The sequence below is a fragment of the Pseudorasbora parva genome, chromosome 17 (assembly GCF_024679245.1).
Source record: "Pseudorasbora parva isolate DD20220531a chromosome 17, ASM2467924v1, whole genome shotgun sequence".
NCBI lineage: Eukaryota > Metazoa > Chordata > Actinopteri > Cypriniformes > Gobionidae > Pseudorasbora > Pseudorasbora parva.
Window position 1 is genome coordinate 44,852,868 of NC_090188.1, and position 15,302 is coordinate 44,868,169.

The 15,302-nt window shown below is 47.2% G+C and overlaps 1 protein-coding gene across 3 annotated transcripts in view; it reads left to right on the top strand.

The window, feature by feature from the left end:
• The window catches only part of LOC137044646 (von Willebrand factor A domain-containing protein 5A-like), a 49,653-nt gene that overhangs the window by 9,881 nt on the left and 24,470 nt on the right, over positions 1-15,302 (top strand). For all 3 annotated transcript variants that reach the window (XM_067420841.1, XM_067420843.1, XM_067420842.1), the window contains exons 3-7: positions 283-485; positions 4,429-4,651; positions 5,495-5,655; positions 12,001-12,115; positions 12,210-12,385. In XM_067420841.1, coding sequence (XP_067276942.1) covers positions 283-485; positions 4,429-4,651; positions 5,495-5,655; positions 12,001-12,115; positions 12,210-12,385 — 878 coding nt within the window. The remainder of the gene's footprint in view (positions 1-282; positions 486-4,428; positions 4,652-5,494; positions 5,656-12,000; positions 12,116-12,209; positions 12,386-15,302) is intronic.

The following is a 15,302-nucleotide window of genomic DNA, read 5'->3' on the forward strand; positions in this document are numbered from 1 at the left end:
AGAGCGTGTTGAGGTGTGTGTTTCTGCAGATCTTCTGATGTGTGTGTGTGTGTGTTTCCCTCAGTTCCTCTGAAGAGTGTGTTGAGGTGTGTGTTTCTGCAGATCTTCTGATGTGTGTGTGTGTGTGTTTCCCTCAGTTCCTCTGAAGAGTGTGTTGAGGTGTGTGTTTCTGCAGATCTTCTGTGTGTGTGTGTGTTTCCCTCAGTTCCTCTGAAGAGTGTGTTGAGGTGTGTGTTTCTGCAGATCTTCTGATGTGTGTGTGCGTGTGTGTGTTTCCCTCAGTTCCTCTGAAGAGCATCTCAGTGCAGCTGCAGGTTCGGGATCATGTGACCTCTGTCAGCTCCAGTCTGCAGTATGTGAATGAGGAGGATCGTCCGCTGGAGGCCGTGTTCGTGTTCCCGCTGCCCTCCGACGCCGCCGTCTGCCACTTCAGTGCCAAGATCGGAGAGCAGGAGATTGTGGCGGAGCTGAAGGACAAACAGAGCGTGAGTGTTGTTTTCATCTGCGACAGGTCTTTGAGTCCACAAGTCTGTCCGTTTCATTGTTAAAATGTTCACACATTATACAACAGACATTTTAGTTAACTTTCTACAGCAACCTGTGTAATTTTGGGGAGATTATACTAATGCAGGCTTTTGCCATGACATTGTTTTGAAAACTTTCCATAGTGTCTCTCAGCCTTTGAATAAAATGTGCATTTTCTTATTTATGTTCCTTTTAAAGGGGACATTCCCCTTTTTACAAGATGTAAAATAAGTCTCTGATGTCCCCAGAGTGTGTGTGGGTTAAGTTTTAGCTCATAATATCCTACAGATCGTGTTTTATAGCCTGTTGAAATCGCCACTTCTTGGGGTGAGCAAAAGCACACCATTTTGTGTGAATCCCTTTAAATGCAAATCAGCTGGTGCTCCCGGCACCCTTTCAAGAATATGACACTGCACAAATTGTGAATAAAGACAGAATGCAATGGAAATTTCAAATTCAACATTTTATTCAGAATACTATGGAATGGATTGCATTTTATATAGCGCTTTTAACAGACCCTATGGCCATCCAAAGCGCTTTACATTTTGCCTCACATTCACCCATTCATACACCTACGGCGATGTCAGCCATGTAAGGCGCCATCCAGCTTGTCGGGAGCAGCTGGGGTTAGGTGTCTTGCTCATGGACACCTCGACACTTGATCAGGTGGAACCGGGGATCGAACCACCAACCTTCCGGTTTGTAGACATTCTACATGAACCACTGAGCCACTGCCGCCCTACATACTACATACAGGTCCTTCTCAAAACATTAGCATATTGTGATAAAAGTTAATTATTTTCCATAATGTAATGATAAAATTTTTACTTTCATACATTTGAGATTCATTGCCGCCAACTGACATATTTAAGGTCTTTTATTGTTTTAATACTGATGATTAAGGCATACAGCTCATGAAAACCCAAAATTCCCATTTCAAACAATTAGCATATCATGAAAAGGTTCTCTAAACGAGCTATTAACCTAATCATCTGAATCAACTAATTAACCCTAGACACCTGCAAAAGATTCCTGAGGCTTTTAAAAACTCCCAGCCTGGTTCAGTACTCAAAACCGCAATCATGGGTAAGACTGCAGACCTGACTGCGGGCCAGAAGGCCATCATTGACACCCTCAAGCGAGAGGGGAAGACACGGAAAGACATTTCTGAACGAATAGGCTGCTCCCAGAGTGCTGTATCAAGGCACCTCAGTGGGAAGTCTGTGCGAAGGAAAAAGTGTGGCAAAAAACGCTGCACAATGAGAAGAGGTGAGCGGACCCTGAGGAAGATTGTGGAGAAGGACCAATTCCAGATCTTGGGGGACCTGCGGAAGCAGTGGACTGAGTCTGGAGTAGAAACATCCAGAGCCACCGTGCACAGGCGTGTGCAGGAAATGGGCTACAGGTGCCGCACTGGACTGTTGCTCAGCGGTCCAAAGGACTTTTTTCTGATGAAAGCAAATTTTGCATGTCATTGGGAAATCAAGGTGCTGGAGTCTGGAGGAAGACTGGGGAGAAGGAAATGCCCAAATGCCTGAAGTCCAGTGTCAAGTCCCCACAGTCAGTGATGGTCTGGGGTGCCATGTCAGCTGCTGGTGTTGGTCCACTGTGTTTTATCAAGGGCAGGGTCAATGCAGCTCGCTATCAGGAGATTTTGGAGCACTTCATGCTTCCATCTGCTGAAAAGCTTTATGGAGATGAAGATTTGGTTTTTCAGCATGACCTGGCACCTGCTCACAGTGCCAAAACCACCGGTAAATGGTTTACTGACCATGGTATTACTGTGCTCAATTGGCCTGCCAACTCTCCTGAGCTGAACCCCATAGAGAATCTGTGGGATATTGTGAAGAGAAAGTTGAGAGACGTGAGACCCAACCCTCTGGATGAGCTTAAGGCCGCTATCGAAGCATCCTGGGCCTCCAGAACACCTCAGCAGTGCCACAGGCTGATCGCCTCCATGCCACGCCGCACTGAAGCAGTCATTTCTGCTAAAGGATTCCCCAACAAGTATAGAGTGCATAACTGAACATAATTATTTGAAGGTTGACTTTTTTGTACTAAAAACACTTTTCTTTTATTGGTCGGAAGAAATATGCTAATTTTTTGAGATTTTTGAGTGAGCTGTATGCCAAAATCATCAGTATTAAAACAATAAAAGACCTGAAATATTTCAGTTGGTTTGCAATTAATCTAAAATATATGAAAGTTAAATTTTTAATGAAAGTTAAAACTGAGATCAGGTGATGAGCTGGCTCTGGTGTGTTTGTGGTCAGTCTGAGATCAGGTGATGAGCTGGCTCTGGTGTGTTTGTGGTCAGTCTGAGATCAGGTGATGAGCTGGCTCTGGTGTGTTTGTGGTCAGTCTGAGATCAGGTGATGAGCTGGCTCTGGTGTGTTTGTGGTCAGTCTGAGGTCAGGTGATGAGCTGGCTCTGGTGTGTTTGTGGTCAGTCTGAGGTCAGGTGATGAGCTGGCTCTGGTGTGTTTGTGGTCAGACTGAGGTCAGGTGATGAGCTGGCTCTGGTGTGTTTGTGGTCAGTCTGAGATCAGGTGATGAGCTGGCTCTGATGTGTTTGTGGTCAGACTGAGATCAGGTGATGAGCTGGCTCTGGTGTGTTTGTGGTCAGTCTGAGGTCAGGTGATGAGCTGGCTCTGGTGTGTTTGTGGTCAGTCTGAGGTCAGGTGATGAGCTGGCTCTGGTGTGTTTGTGGTCAGTCTGAGATCAGGTGATGAGCTGGCTCTGGTGTGTTTGTGGTCAGTCTGAGGTCAGGTGATGAGCTGGCTCTGGTGTGTTTGTGGACAGACTGAGATCAGGTGATGAGCTGGCTCTGGTGTGTTTGTGGTCAGTCTGAGATCAGGTGATGAGCTGGCTCTGGTGTGTTTGTGGTCAGTCTGAGATCAGGTGATGAGCTGGCTCTGGTGTGTTTGTGGTCAGTCTGAGGTCAGGTGATGAGCTGGCTCTGGTGTGTTTGTTGTCAGTCTGAGGTCAGGTGATGAGCTGGCTCTGGTGTGTTTGTGGTCAGTCTGAGATCAGGTGATGAGCTGGCTCTGGTGTGTTTGTGGTCAGTCTGAGATCAGGTGATGAGCTGGCTCTGGTGTGTTTGTGGTCAGTCTGAGGTCAGGTGATGAGCTGGCTCTGGTGTGTTTGTGGTCAGTCTGAGATCAGGTGATGAGCTGGCTCTGGTGTGTTTGTGGTCAGACTGAGGTCAGGTGTTGAGCTGGCTCTGGTGTGTTTGTGGTCAGTCTGAGGTCAGGTGATGAGCTGGCTCTGGTGTGTTTGTGGTCAGTCTGAGATCAGGTGATGAGCTGGCTCTGGTGTGTTTGTGGTCAGTCTGAGATCAGGTGATGAGCTGGTTCTGGTGTGTTTGTGGTCAGTCTGAGGTCAGGTGTTGAGCTGGCTCTGGTGTGTTTGTGGTCAGTCTGAGGTCAGGTGATGAGCTGGCTCTGGTGTGTTTGTTGTCAGTCTGAGATCAGGTGATGAGCTGGCTCTGGTGTGTTTGTGGTCAGACTGAGGTCAGGTGATGAGCTGGCTCTGGTGTGTTTGTGGTCAGACTGAGGTCAGGTGATGAGCTGGCTCTGGTGTGTTTGTGGTCAGTCTGAGGTCAGGTGATGAGCTGGCTCTGGTGTGTTTGTGGTCAGTCTGAGGTCAGGTGATGAGCTGGCTCTGATGTGTTTGTGGTCAGTCTGAGGTCAGGTGATGAGCTGGCTCTGGTGTGTTTGTGGTCAGTCTGAGGTCAGGTGATGAGCTGGCTCTGGTGTGTTTGTGGTCAGTCTGAGGTCAGGTGATGAGCTGGCTCTGGTGTGTTTGTGGTCAGTCTGAGGTCAGGTGATGAGCTGGCTCTGGTGTGTTTGTAGTCAGTCTGAGGTCAGGTGATAAGCCGGCTCTGGTGTGTTTGTCTCTGCAGGCGCGGGATCAGTATGATGATGCTGTGAGTTCAGGTCAGCAGGCGTTTCTGCTTGAAGAGAGCGATGAGAGTTCGGATGTGTTCAAACTGAGTGTCGGGTGTTTGGCTCCGGGTCAGAACGCCGTCATCACCATCGTCTATGTGATAGAGCTCAGCATTCAGGCCGATGACGCACTGCGCTTCTGTCTGCCGGCCGTACTCAACCCCAGATACACACCTGCAGGTGATCTCCCCCCACACACACACACACACACACACACACACACACACACACACACACACACACACACACACAGACACACACACACACACACACACACACACACACACACACACACACACACACACACACACACACACACACACACACATTTGTTTTTGTGACATATGGGGCAATTCCATAGGCGTAATGGTTTTTATACAGTACAAACCGTATTTTCTATCCTAAGCCTACCCATCACAGCAAACATTCTGCATTTTTACTTTCTAAAAAAAATCATCCTGTATTATTTATAAGCATTTTGAAAAGTGGGGGCATGGCCATGTCCTCATATTTGACCCTCTCCTTGTAATACCTATGTCATACCCATGGCATTATACACATTTGTGTCCTCATATGTCACAAAAACATGCCCCCCCACACACACACAGATCACAGGACCCCACTACCATACTCATATACAGGTTAATGTAACTGTCCTCATCTTCACAAATGTTTTTTCCTCCTGTGTATTTCTACATGACTTTAAAAAATCTGTTTTGTTTGATTTAAAGCAGTACAAATTATTAAAACATAACCAAAAAAAACATTAAAGACATAAAATCTTTTCATGAAACAATTTTTCCAAGAAAGAAGTGACTGATGTAGTCAAACCTCTTACTTCTGCAGTCACACTACCAGTCAAATGTTTGTGAAAGAGTCTGTTCTGCTCATTTATTAGATCACAAATTCCTCCAGTGTAAATCATCTGTTCTCTATGTGAATATATAGTAAAGTGTGATTTATTCCTGTGATCAAAGCTGAGTTCATTGAATGCTGACTCGTATGTGTGTGTGATTGTCTCAGCTTCAGCCGCTGGTGTTCCAGAAGTTTCCTCAGCGAGTGTTATTCCCTACACACTGTCTCTGAGTGTGGATGTGAGATCCTCTAACCGCATCTCCAGACTGGAGTCCAGCTGCCCTCTGGATCCTCTAGTTTTCCTCAATGACCAGCACACTCACGCCACGGTACTGAGTGTGTGTGTGTGTGAGTGAGTGAGTGTGAGTGAGTGTGAGTGTGTTTGAGTGTGAGTGAGTGTGTTTATGATTGTGAGTGTGTTTGAGTGAGTGTGTGAATGAGTGTGAGTGTGTTTGAGTGTGAGTGAGTGTGTTTGAGTGAGTGTTAGTGTGAGTGAGTGTTAGTGTGAGTGTGAGAGTGCGAGTGAGTGAGTGTGAGTGAGTGTGAGTGAGTGTGAGTGAGTGAGTTTGAGTGAGTGTGAGTGAGTGTGAGTGAGTGTGAGTGAGTGTGAGTGAGTGTGAGTGAATGTGAGTGAATGTGAGTGAGTGTGAGTGAGTGTGAGTGAGTGTGAGTGAGCGTGAGTTAGTTGCGAGTGAGTGAGTGAGTGAGTGAGTGGGAGTGAGTGAGTGAGTGAGTGAGTGTGTGAGTGACTGAGTGTGTGAGTGAGTGTGTGAGTGTGTTTGAGTATGAGTGTGAGTGAGTGAGTGAGTGAGTGAGTGAGTGATTGTGTGTGTGTGTGTGTGTGAGTGAGTGAGTGGGTGAGTGTGAGTGTGTTTGAGTGAGTGTGTGAGTGAGTGAGTGTGTAAGTGAGTGTGAGTGAGTGAGTGAGTGAGAGTGAGTGAGTGTAAGTATGAGTGTGAGTGAGTGAGTGAGTGAGTGTGTGTGTGTGTGTGAGAGTGTGAGTGAGTGGGTGAGTGTGAGTGTGTTTGAGTGAGTGTGTGAGTGTGAGTGTGAGTGAGTGAGTGAGCGTGAGTGAGTGAGTGAGTGTGTGAGTGTGTGTGAGTGAGTGTGAGTGAGTGTGAGTGAGTGAGTGTGAGTGAGTGAGTGTGTGTGAGAATGTGAGTGTGTGTGAGTGTGAGTGAGTGTGACTGAGTGAGTGAGTGAGTGAGAATGTGAGTGTGTGTGAGTGTGAGTGAGTCTGTGTCTGAGTGTGAGTGTGTGTGAGAGTGAGTGTGAGTGAGTGTGAGTGTGTGTGAGTGAGTGTGAGTGAGTGTTAGAGTGAGTGAGTGAGTGAGTGAGTGTGTGTTTGAATAAGTGATTGTGAGTCTGAGTGTGAGTGTGAGTGTGAGAGTGAGTGTGTAAGTGAGTGATTGTGAGTCTGAGTGTGTGTGAGTGTGAGAGTGAGTGTGAGTCTGAGTGTGTGTGAGTGAGTGTGAGAGTGTGTGTGAGAGTGAGTGTGTGTGAGAGTGAGTGTGAGTGAGTGTGACAGTGAGTGTGAGAGTGAGTGTGCGTGAGTGTGACAGTGAGTGAGTGTTAGAGTGAGTGTGAGTCTGAGTGTGTTTGTGTGAGAGAGTTAGTGAGTGTGAGAGTGAGTGAGTGTGAGTGTGAGTTTGTGAGTGAGTGTGAGAGTGAGTGAGTCTGAGTGTGTGTGAGTGAGTGTGACAGTGAGTGTGAGAGTGTGAATGAGTGTGAGTGAGTGTGAGAGTGAGTGTGTGTGTGAGTGTGACAGTGAGTGAGTGTTAGAGTGAGTGTGAGTCTGAGTCTGAGTGTGTTTGTGTGAGAGAGTTAGTGAGTTTGAGAGTGAGTGTGAGTGTGGGTGTGAGTTTGTGAGTGAGTGTGAGAGTGAGTGAGTCTGAGTGTGTGTGAGTGTGAGAGTGAGTGTGAGAGTGTGTGTGAGAGTTAGTGAGAGTGAGTGAGTGTGAGTGTGAGAGTGAGTGTGAGAGTTAGTGTGAGTGAATGTGAGTGAGATTGAATGAGTGTGAATGAGTGTGTGAGTGAGCCTGAGTGTGTGAGAGTGAGTGTGAGTGTTAGTTTAAGTGAGTGTGAGTGAGATTGAGATTGAGAGTGAGTGTGAGTGTTAGTGTTAGTGTGAGTGAGTGAGTGAGTGAGTGTGAGAGTGAGTGTAAGTGTAAGAGTGTGTGTGAGTGTGAGATTGAGTGAGTGTGAGAGTGTGTGTGAGAGTTAGTGAGTGTGAGAGTGAGTGAGTGTGAATGTGAGAGTGAGTGTGAGAGTTAGTGTGAGTGAATATGAGTGAGATTAAGTGAGTGTGAATTAGTGTGAGAGTGAGTGTGAGTGAGCTTGAGTGTATGCGAGTGAGTGTGAGTGTGAGTGAGTGACTGTTAGAGTGAGTGAGTGTGTGTGTGAATAAGTGATTGTGAGTCTGAGTGTGAGTGAGTGTGAGTGAGTGAGTGTGAGAGTGAGTGTGTGTGTGTGTGTGTGAGTTTGAGAGTGAATGTGAGAGTGAGAGAGTGAGTGTGTAAGTGAGTCTGAGTGTGAGAGTGAGTGCGAGTGAGTGTGAGTGAGAGTGAGAGTGAGTGAGTTTGAGTGTGTGTGAGTGTGTGCGAGTGAGTGCGAGTGAGAGTGATGTGAGTGAGTGTGAGTAATTGTGAGTGAGTGTGTGTGAGTGTGAGTGAGTGAGTGTTAGAGTGAGTGAGTGTGTGTGTGAATAAGTGATTGTGAGTCTGAGTGAGTCTGAGTGTGAGAGTGAGTGAGAGTGAGTGAGTGTGAGTGTGTGTGTGTGTGTGAGTTTGAGAGTGAATGTGAGAGTGAGGGAGTGAGTGTGTAAGTGAGTGATTGTGAGTGTGAGTGTGAGTCTAAGTGTGTGTGAGTGAGTGTGAGAGTGTGTGTGAGTAAGTGTGTGTGAGTGTGACTCTGAGTGTGTGTGAGTGAGTGTGACAGTGAGTGTGAGAGTGTGACAGTGAGTGAGTGTTAGAGTGAGTGTGAGTCTGAGTGTGTTTGTGTGAGAGAGTTAGTGAGTTTGAGAGTGAGTGAGTGTGAGTGTGAGTTTGTGAGTGAGTGTGAGAGTTAGTGAGTCTGAGTGTGTGAGAGTGTTAGTGTTAGTGTAAGTGAGTGTGTGAGTGAGTGTGAGTGTGAGTGTTAGTGTTAGTGTAAGTGAGTGTGAGATTGAGTGTGTGAGTGTGTTTGTCAGAGTGAGTGTGTGTAAAAGAGTGAGTGAGTGTGAGTGTGAGTGTGAGTGTGAGTATGTGTATGTGTGAGAGTGGGTTTGAGTGAGTGTGAGAGTGAGTGTGTGAGTGAGTGTGTGTAAGAGTGTGTGTGAGTGTGAGAGTGTGTGAGTATGTGTGAGAGTGAGTGAGTGAGTGAGAGTGAGTGAGTGAGTGAGTGAGTGAGTCTGAGTGTGAGTGTGTGAGTCTGAATGTGAGAGTGAGTGTGAGTGTGAGTGAGAGTGAGTGAGTGAGTGTGAGATTGAGTGAGTATGAGTCTGAGTCTGAGTGAGTGTGAGTGAGTGAGTGAGTGAGTGAGTGAGTGAGTGAGTGAGTGAGTGTGAGTCTGAGTGTGTGAGTGAGTTAGTGTGTGTGAGAGTGAGTGTGTGAGAGTGAGTGTGAGTGAGTGTGACAGTGAGTGAGAGTGTAAATGAGTGTGAGAGTGAGTGTGTGTGAGTGTGACAGTGAGTGAGTGTTAGAGTGTGTGTGTGTGTGTGTGAGAGAGAGTTAGTGAGTGTGAGTGTGAGAGTGAGTGTGAGAGTGAGTGTGAGAGTTAGTGTGAGTGAATGTCAGAGAGATTGAGTGAGTGTGAGTGAGCTTGAGTGTGTGAGAGTTTGTATGAGTGTTAGTGTAAGTGAGTGTGAGTGTCAGAGTGAGTGTGAGAGTGAGTGAGTGAGTGAGTGAGTGTTAGTGAGTGTTAGTGAGTGTTAGTGAGTGTGAGTGTTAGTATTAGTGTATGTGAGTGTGAGAGTGAGTGTTAGTGTAAGTGAGTGTGAGAGTGAGTGACTGTGAGTGTGAGTGTGAGTGAGCTTGAGTGAGTGTGAGTGTTAGTGTAAGTGAGTGTGAGAGTGAGTGAGATTGTGAGTGAGTGTGAGTGAGAGTGTGAGTATTAGTGTATGTGAGCGTGAGCGTGAGCGTGAGAGTGAGTGTTAGTGTGAGAGTGTGTGAGAGTGAGTGTGTGTGAGATTGAGTGTGAGTATTAGTGTAATTGAGTGTGAGAGTGAGTGTGAGAGTGAGTGTAAGAGTGAGTGTGAGAGTGTGTGAGTGTGAGTGTGTGAGTGAGTGTGAGTGTGAAAGTGAGTGTGTGTGAGAGTGTGTGAGTGAGTGAGTGAGGGAGTGAGTGAGTGAGTGATTGAGTGAGATTGAGTGTGAGTGTGTGTGAGTGAGAGTGAGTGTATGAGTGAGTGTGGGTGAGTGAGTGAGTGTGATTGTGCGTGAGTGTGAGTGTGAGAGTTAATGTGAGTGAATGTGAGTGAGATTGAGTGAGAGTGTGTGAGAGTGAGTGTGAGTGAGTGAGTGTTAGAGTGGGTGAGTTTGTGTGTGTGTGTGAATAAGTGATTGTGAGTCTGAGTGTGAGTGAGTGTGAGAGTGAGTGAGTGTGAGAGTGAGTGTGTGTGTGTGTGTGAGTTTGAGAGTGAATGTGAGAGTGAGGGAGTGAGTGTGTAAGTGAGTGACTGTGAGTCTGAGTGTGTGTGAATGTGAGTGAGTGTGAGTGAGTGAGTGTGAGTGAGTGAGTGTGAGTGAGTGTGACAGAGAGTGTGAATGAGTGTGAGTGAGTGTGACAGTGAGTGAGTGTTAGAGTGAGTGTGAGTGTGAGTCTGAGTGTGTTTGTGTGAGAGAGTTAGTGAGTTTGAGAGTGAGTGAGTGTGAGTGTGAGTTTGTGAGTGAGTGTGAAAGTGAGTGAGTCTGAGTGTGTGTGAGTGTGAGAGTGAGTGTGATTGAGGCTGAGAGTTAGTGAGTGAGTGAGAGTGAGTGTGAGTGAATGTGAGTGAGATTGAGTGAGTGTGAATGAGTGTGAGAGTGAGTGTGAGTGAGCTTGAGTGTGTGAGTGAGTGTGAGAGTGTGTGTGAGTAAGTGTGTGTGAGAGTGAGTGTGAGTGTATGAGTGTGAATGTAAGTGTATGAGTGAGTGTGAGTGTGAGAGTGTGTGAGTGAGTGAGAGTGAGAGTGAGTGAGTGTGAGAGTGAGTGTGAGAGTGAGTGTGAGAGTTAGTGTGAGTGAATGTGAGTGAGATTGAGTGAGTGTGAGAGTGAGTGTGAGTGAGCTTGAGTGTGTGAGAGTGAGTGTGAGAGTGAGTGTGAGAGTGAGTGTGAGAGTGAGTGAGTGAGTGAGTGAGTGTGAATGTGAGTGTGAGTGTGAGTATTAGTGTATGTGAGTGTGAGAGTGAGTGTTAGTGTAAGTGAGTGTGAGAGTGAGTGTGAGAGTGAGTGAGTGTGAGTATGTGTGAGAGTGGGTTTGAGTGAGAGTGAGAGAGTGTGTGAGTGAGTGTGTGTGAGAGGGAGTGTGTGTGAGAGAGTATGAGAGTGTGTGAGTATGTGTGAGAGTGAGTGAGAGTGAGTGTGAGAGTGAGTGAGTGTGAGAGTGAGTATGTGTGAGAGTGGGTTTGAGTGAGTGTGAAAGTGAGTGAGTGTGTGAGAGTGAGAGTGAGAGTGAGTATGAGAGTGTTTGAGAGTGAGTGATTGAGTTATTGAGTGAGTGAGTGAGTGAGTGAGTGAGAGTGAGCGTGAGTCTGAGTGTGTTTGAGTGTGAGTGAGAGAGTGAGAGAGTGAGAGAGAGTGAGTGTGTAAGTGAGTGATTGTGAGTCTGAGTGTGTGTGAGTGTGAGAGTGAGTGTGAGTTTGAGTGAGTGTGAGAGTGTGTGTGAGTAAGTGTGTGTGAGAGTGAGAGTGAGAGTGAGTATAAGAGTGTGTGAGAGTGAGTGATTGAGTGAGTGAGTGAGTGAGTGAGAGTGAGCGTGAGTCTGAGTGTGTTTGAGTGTGAGTGAGAGAGTGAGAGAGTGAGAGAGTGAGTGAGAGTGAGTGTGTAAGTGAGTGATTGTGAGTCTGAGTGTGTGTGAGTGTGAGAGTGAGTGTGAGTTTGAGTGAGTGTGAGAGTGTGTGTGAGTAAGTGTGTGTGAGAGTGAGTGTGAGTCTGTGTGTGTGTCTGTGAGTGAGTGAGAGTGAGTGTGAGTGTATGAGTGAGTGTGAGAGTGAGTGTGAGTCTGAGTGTGTGTGAGTGAATGTGAGAGTGTGTGTGAGTAAGTGAGTGTATGAGTGTGAATGTAAGTGTATGAGTGAGTGTGAGTGTGAGAGTGTGTGAGTGAGTGAGAGTGAGTGAGATTGAGTATGAGTGAGTGTGTGAGTGGGAGTGTGAGCGAGTGAATGTGAGTGTGTGAGAGAGAGTGTGAGTGTGTGAGTGAGTGTGTGAGTGAGTGAGAGTGAGAGTGTGAGTGAGTGAGAGTGAGAGTGAGAGTGAGAGAGAGAGTGAGGGAGTGAGTGAGAGTGAGAGTGAGAGTGAGAGTGAGTGAGTGAGAGTGAGTGAGTGAGTGAGTGAGAGAGAGAGTGAGTGAGAGTGAGTGAGAGTGTGAATGTGTGAGTGTGAGTGTGAGAGTGAGTGTGAGTGAGTGAGTGAGTGTGTGAGAGTGTATGTGAGAGAGAGTGTGTACAGTTCTTATGCATTACCGTCGCAGTGTCCTGAAGCCTGTAGTGTGTGTGCAGGCGAGTCTGAGCGCGGGTCACCGCTTTGATAAGGATGTGGAGCTGCTTCTGTACTATGAGAACAGCCATCAGCCCAGTGCTGTGGTGGAGGCCGGAGCGGCCGCGGCTCACACAGGTGCAGCTTTCTGTTTGTACATGAATAAATATACTTTTATACAGGATTCAGGCCATTTGCAGCCTCTTACCCTGGTTACACATCTCTGTTTCAGGGACTCTGATGGGCGACCCCGTGCTCATGATCAGTTTGTACCCAGAGTTCCCTGCGGATGTGATGTCATCATTGGCGTCTCAAGGCGAGTTTGTCTTTGTGATTGACAGATCCGGCAGTATGGACTGCATGATGCACAATGGGAAAGACGCGAAGATGCGCATCGACAGTGCTAAAGTAAGACTTAGGATTTCAGATGTGACATTTATATTGATGTATTGAGCAGTCCCTCCAGGTTTTCATGATTTTTGGGGGGGATTTTTGCGATCAAAATGACTGATTTTGTGGTAATTTTCAGAAATTTGCGAAAGATTTTGCATTGTTTTTTAATAATTAGGATACCACATTTACCATATTATGCATTATGTTCGATGCACAATAGTCACACCCAACAACAGAACAAACAAAATGCACAAATCTAGTTTATTTTGGTATCTTACTAAAAAAGGCTAGTCCAGTGGTTCAGCTTTACATGATCTCTTAGGGTGGGAAATATCTGGAAAAGTAAATCACAGCAATAAGCAATTGCCTAATTTAAGTAAAAAGTTCTCAAATAATTAATTAAGCAAGTAAATAATTAGTCATAAAATAAGAACTAATAAACAAATGATAGGAGGATAAATAAATACAACATAGATACAGATACAAACCATTCTTTAGGTTTAAGTATCGGCTACTGTGTGTTTTTCCAGGTGTTGTTGTTTGATGGGTGTAGGACTATAGGATTAGTCTATATTAGGTGATTTCACTTTAAAGATTACTGCCTACATGTAACGGATTCACAGAGGCAGGATTCAATTGCAAGTAATTCAGTTTATTTGACAGAATGTGTCACAGAAGTCAAAACTCAGAACACTGATGAAGTCCGGATAAGACGGAGCAGTGAGAGAGGCTCTGTTGGCGACACGGGCAGGCTGTGAGCAGCTGTGACTCGGGAGGTCGGTACAGGTAATCCGGGAAGGGATCCAGCGTTTCACGGAAGGGGGAAACGACAACCAACACGGAGACACAAGGGGAAACATCCAACAACGCTCTGACAAAGACAAGAGAGAAACAGAGAGACTAAATAGGGTGAAGGTGATGAGTTGCAGCTGGTGCAGGTGATCAGCCACAGGTGCGTGATGAGCCAATCCCAGGCTCCGCCCTCACCTACATTCAACACGCACCCAAGAGTGAGACAGGGAATCCATGAACCGTGACAGTACCCCTCCCCCTAGGAGCGTCCCCTGACGCTCCCAGCCGACCTTACCTGTTGATTGTAATCATCAATAAGGGAGTGATCCAGAATGTCCCTAGCAGGAACCCAACTTCTCTCCTCCGGACCGTAACCTTCCCAGTCCACCAAGTACTGGAAACCGCGTCCCCTCCGTCTAGAATCCAGAATGCGATTAACCGAATATGTTGGTTCCCCATCTACGAGTCGCGGCGGTGGGGGAACCGGGACTGGCGGATTAAGGTGGGAGTGAAAAACAGGCTTGATTTTGGATACATGGAAGGCGGGATGAATCCTCCTGTACGCCGGAGGGAGTTTGAGGCGGACTGTCACCGGACTAATGATCTTGGTGACAGTGAACGGGCCGATAAATTTGGGAGCAAGTTTATTAGATACAGAGCGGAGAGGAATATTTTTGGTAGAAAGCCACACTTTTTGACCCACGACGTAAACGGGAGGCTTAGACCGGTGGCGATCGGCTTTAGCCTTGGTGCGCGCTCCCACCTGGAGCAGAGTCTTACGGGCTCTGGTCCATGTGCGATGACACCTCTGGATAAAGGCGTGAACAGAGGGGACCGCGACCTCGGAATCCAGACTAGGAAAAATAGGTGGCTGGTAACCTACACTACACTCAAATGGCGAAAGGCCCGTAGATGACACTGGTAACGAGTTATGAGCGTACTCAACCATAGAGAGTTGTTGGCTCCAGGATGAAGGATTCTTGGATACCAAACATCGCAAAACTCTTTCCAGATCCTGATTGGCTCTCTCGGTCTGACCGTTGCTTTGGGGGTGATAACCCGAAGACAGACTAACCGTGGCTCCTAGTAATTTACAAAACTCCTGCCAAAATTTGGACACGAATTGGGAACCTCTGTCGGAGACCACGTCCATCGGGAGGCCATGTAACCGAAAGACGTGGTCTACTACAGATACCGCTGTCTCCTTGGCTGAGGGTAATTTGGGCAAGGGAATGAAATGTGCTGCCTTCGAGAATCGGTCCACGACGGTCAAAACGACCGTCTTGCCCTGGGAGGGCGGGAGGGCGGTAACAAAATCTAGAGCGATGTGGGACCAGGGTCTCGAAGGAACAGACAACGGCTGAAGTAACCCATGAGGAGGTTGGTTAGATGTCTTACCAACTGCACAGACCGAGCAAGCCAAATCAAAACTGCGAATGTCGCGAGCCATCAGTGGCCACCAAAATCGTTGCTTTATTAAACTGCTAGTGCGGTTTACCCCTGGATGACAAGCAATGTTGGAGCAGTGACCCCATTTGAGGACCTCGGATCTTAACCCCTCCGGAACGAACAAACGACTCGGTGGGCCGCCGGGCGGGGGCGTTACCCCTTCTAAGGCCACTTTGACCTTCGATTCGATCTCCCATGTGAGTGTAGAGATAACTATCTTCTCTGGTAAAATACACTCGGGAGTAACCGGGCGTTCGGAAGCATCAAAAATACGAGATAAAGAGTCGGGTTTGATGTTTTTAGACCCGGGGCGGTACGAGAGAACAAAGTCAAAACGTCCGAAAAAAAGTGCCCACCGAGCCTGACGGCCAACCACTCTCTGTTACCAATGTCATAATTGCGTTCGGCAGGAGAAAGACGATGGGAGAAAAACGCGCACGGGTGCATCTTGTCATCTGAGGGAGAGCGCTGTGAAAGAACCGCTCCTACCCCCACCTCTGACGCGTCGACCTCTACCACGAACTGACGTGTGGAATCAGGGGCGACTAAGATGGGAGCCGAAACAAAGCGGCTTTTCAGTTTGGCGAATACAGCCTCGGCTGTATCGGACCACCTGAACGTCGTTCGGGGAGAGGTCAAGGCAGTCAGAGGTGTGGCTAGTTGGCTGAAATTGCGAATAAAACGCCGATAG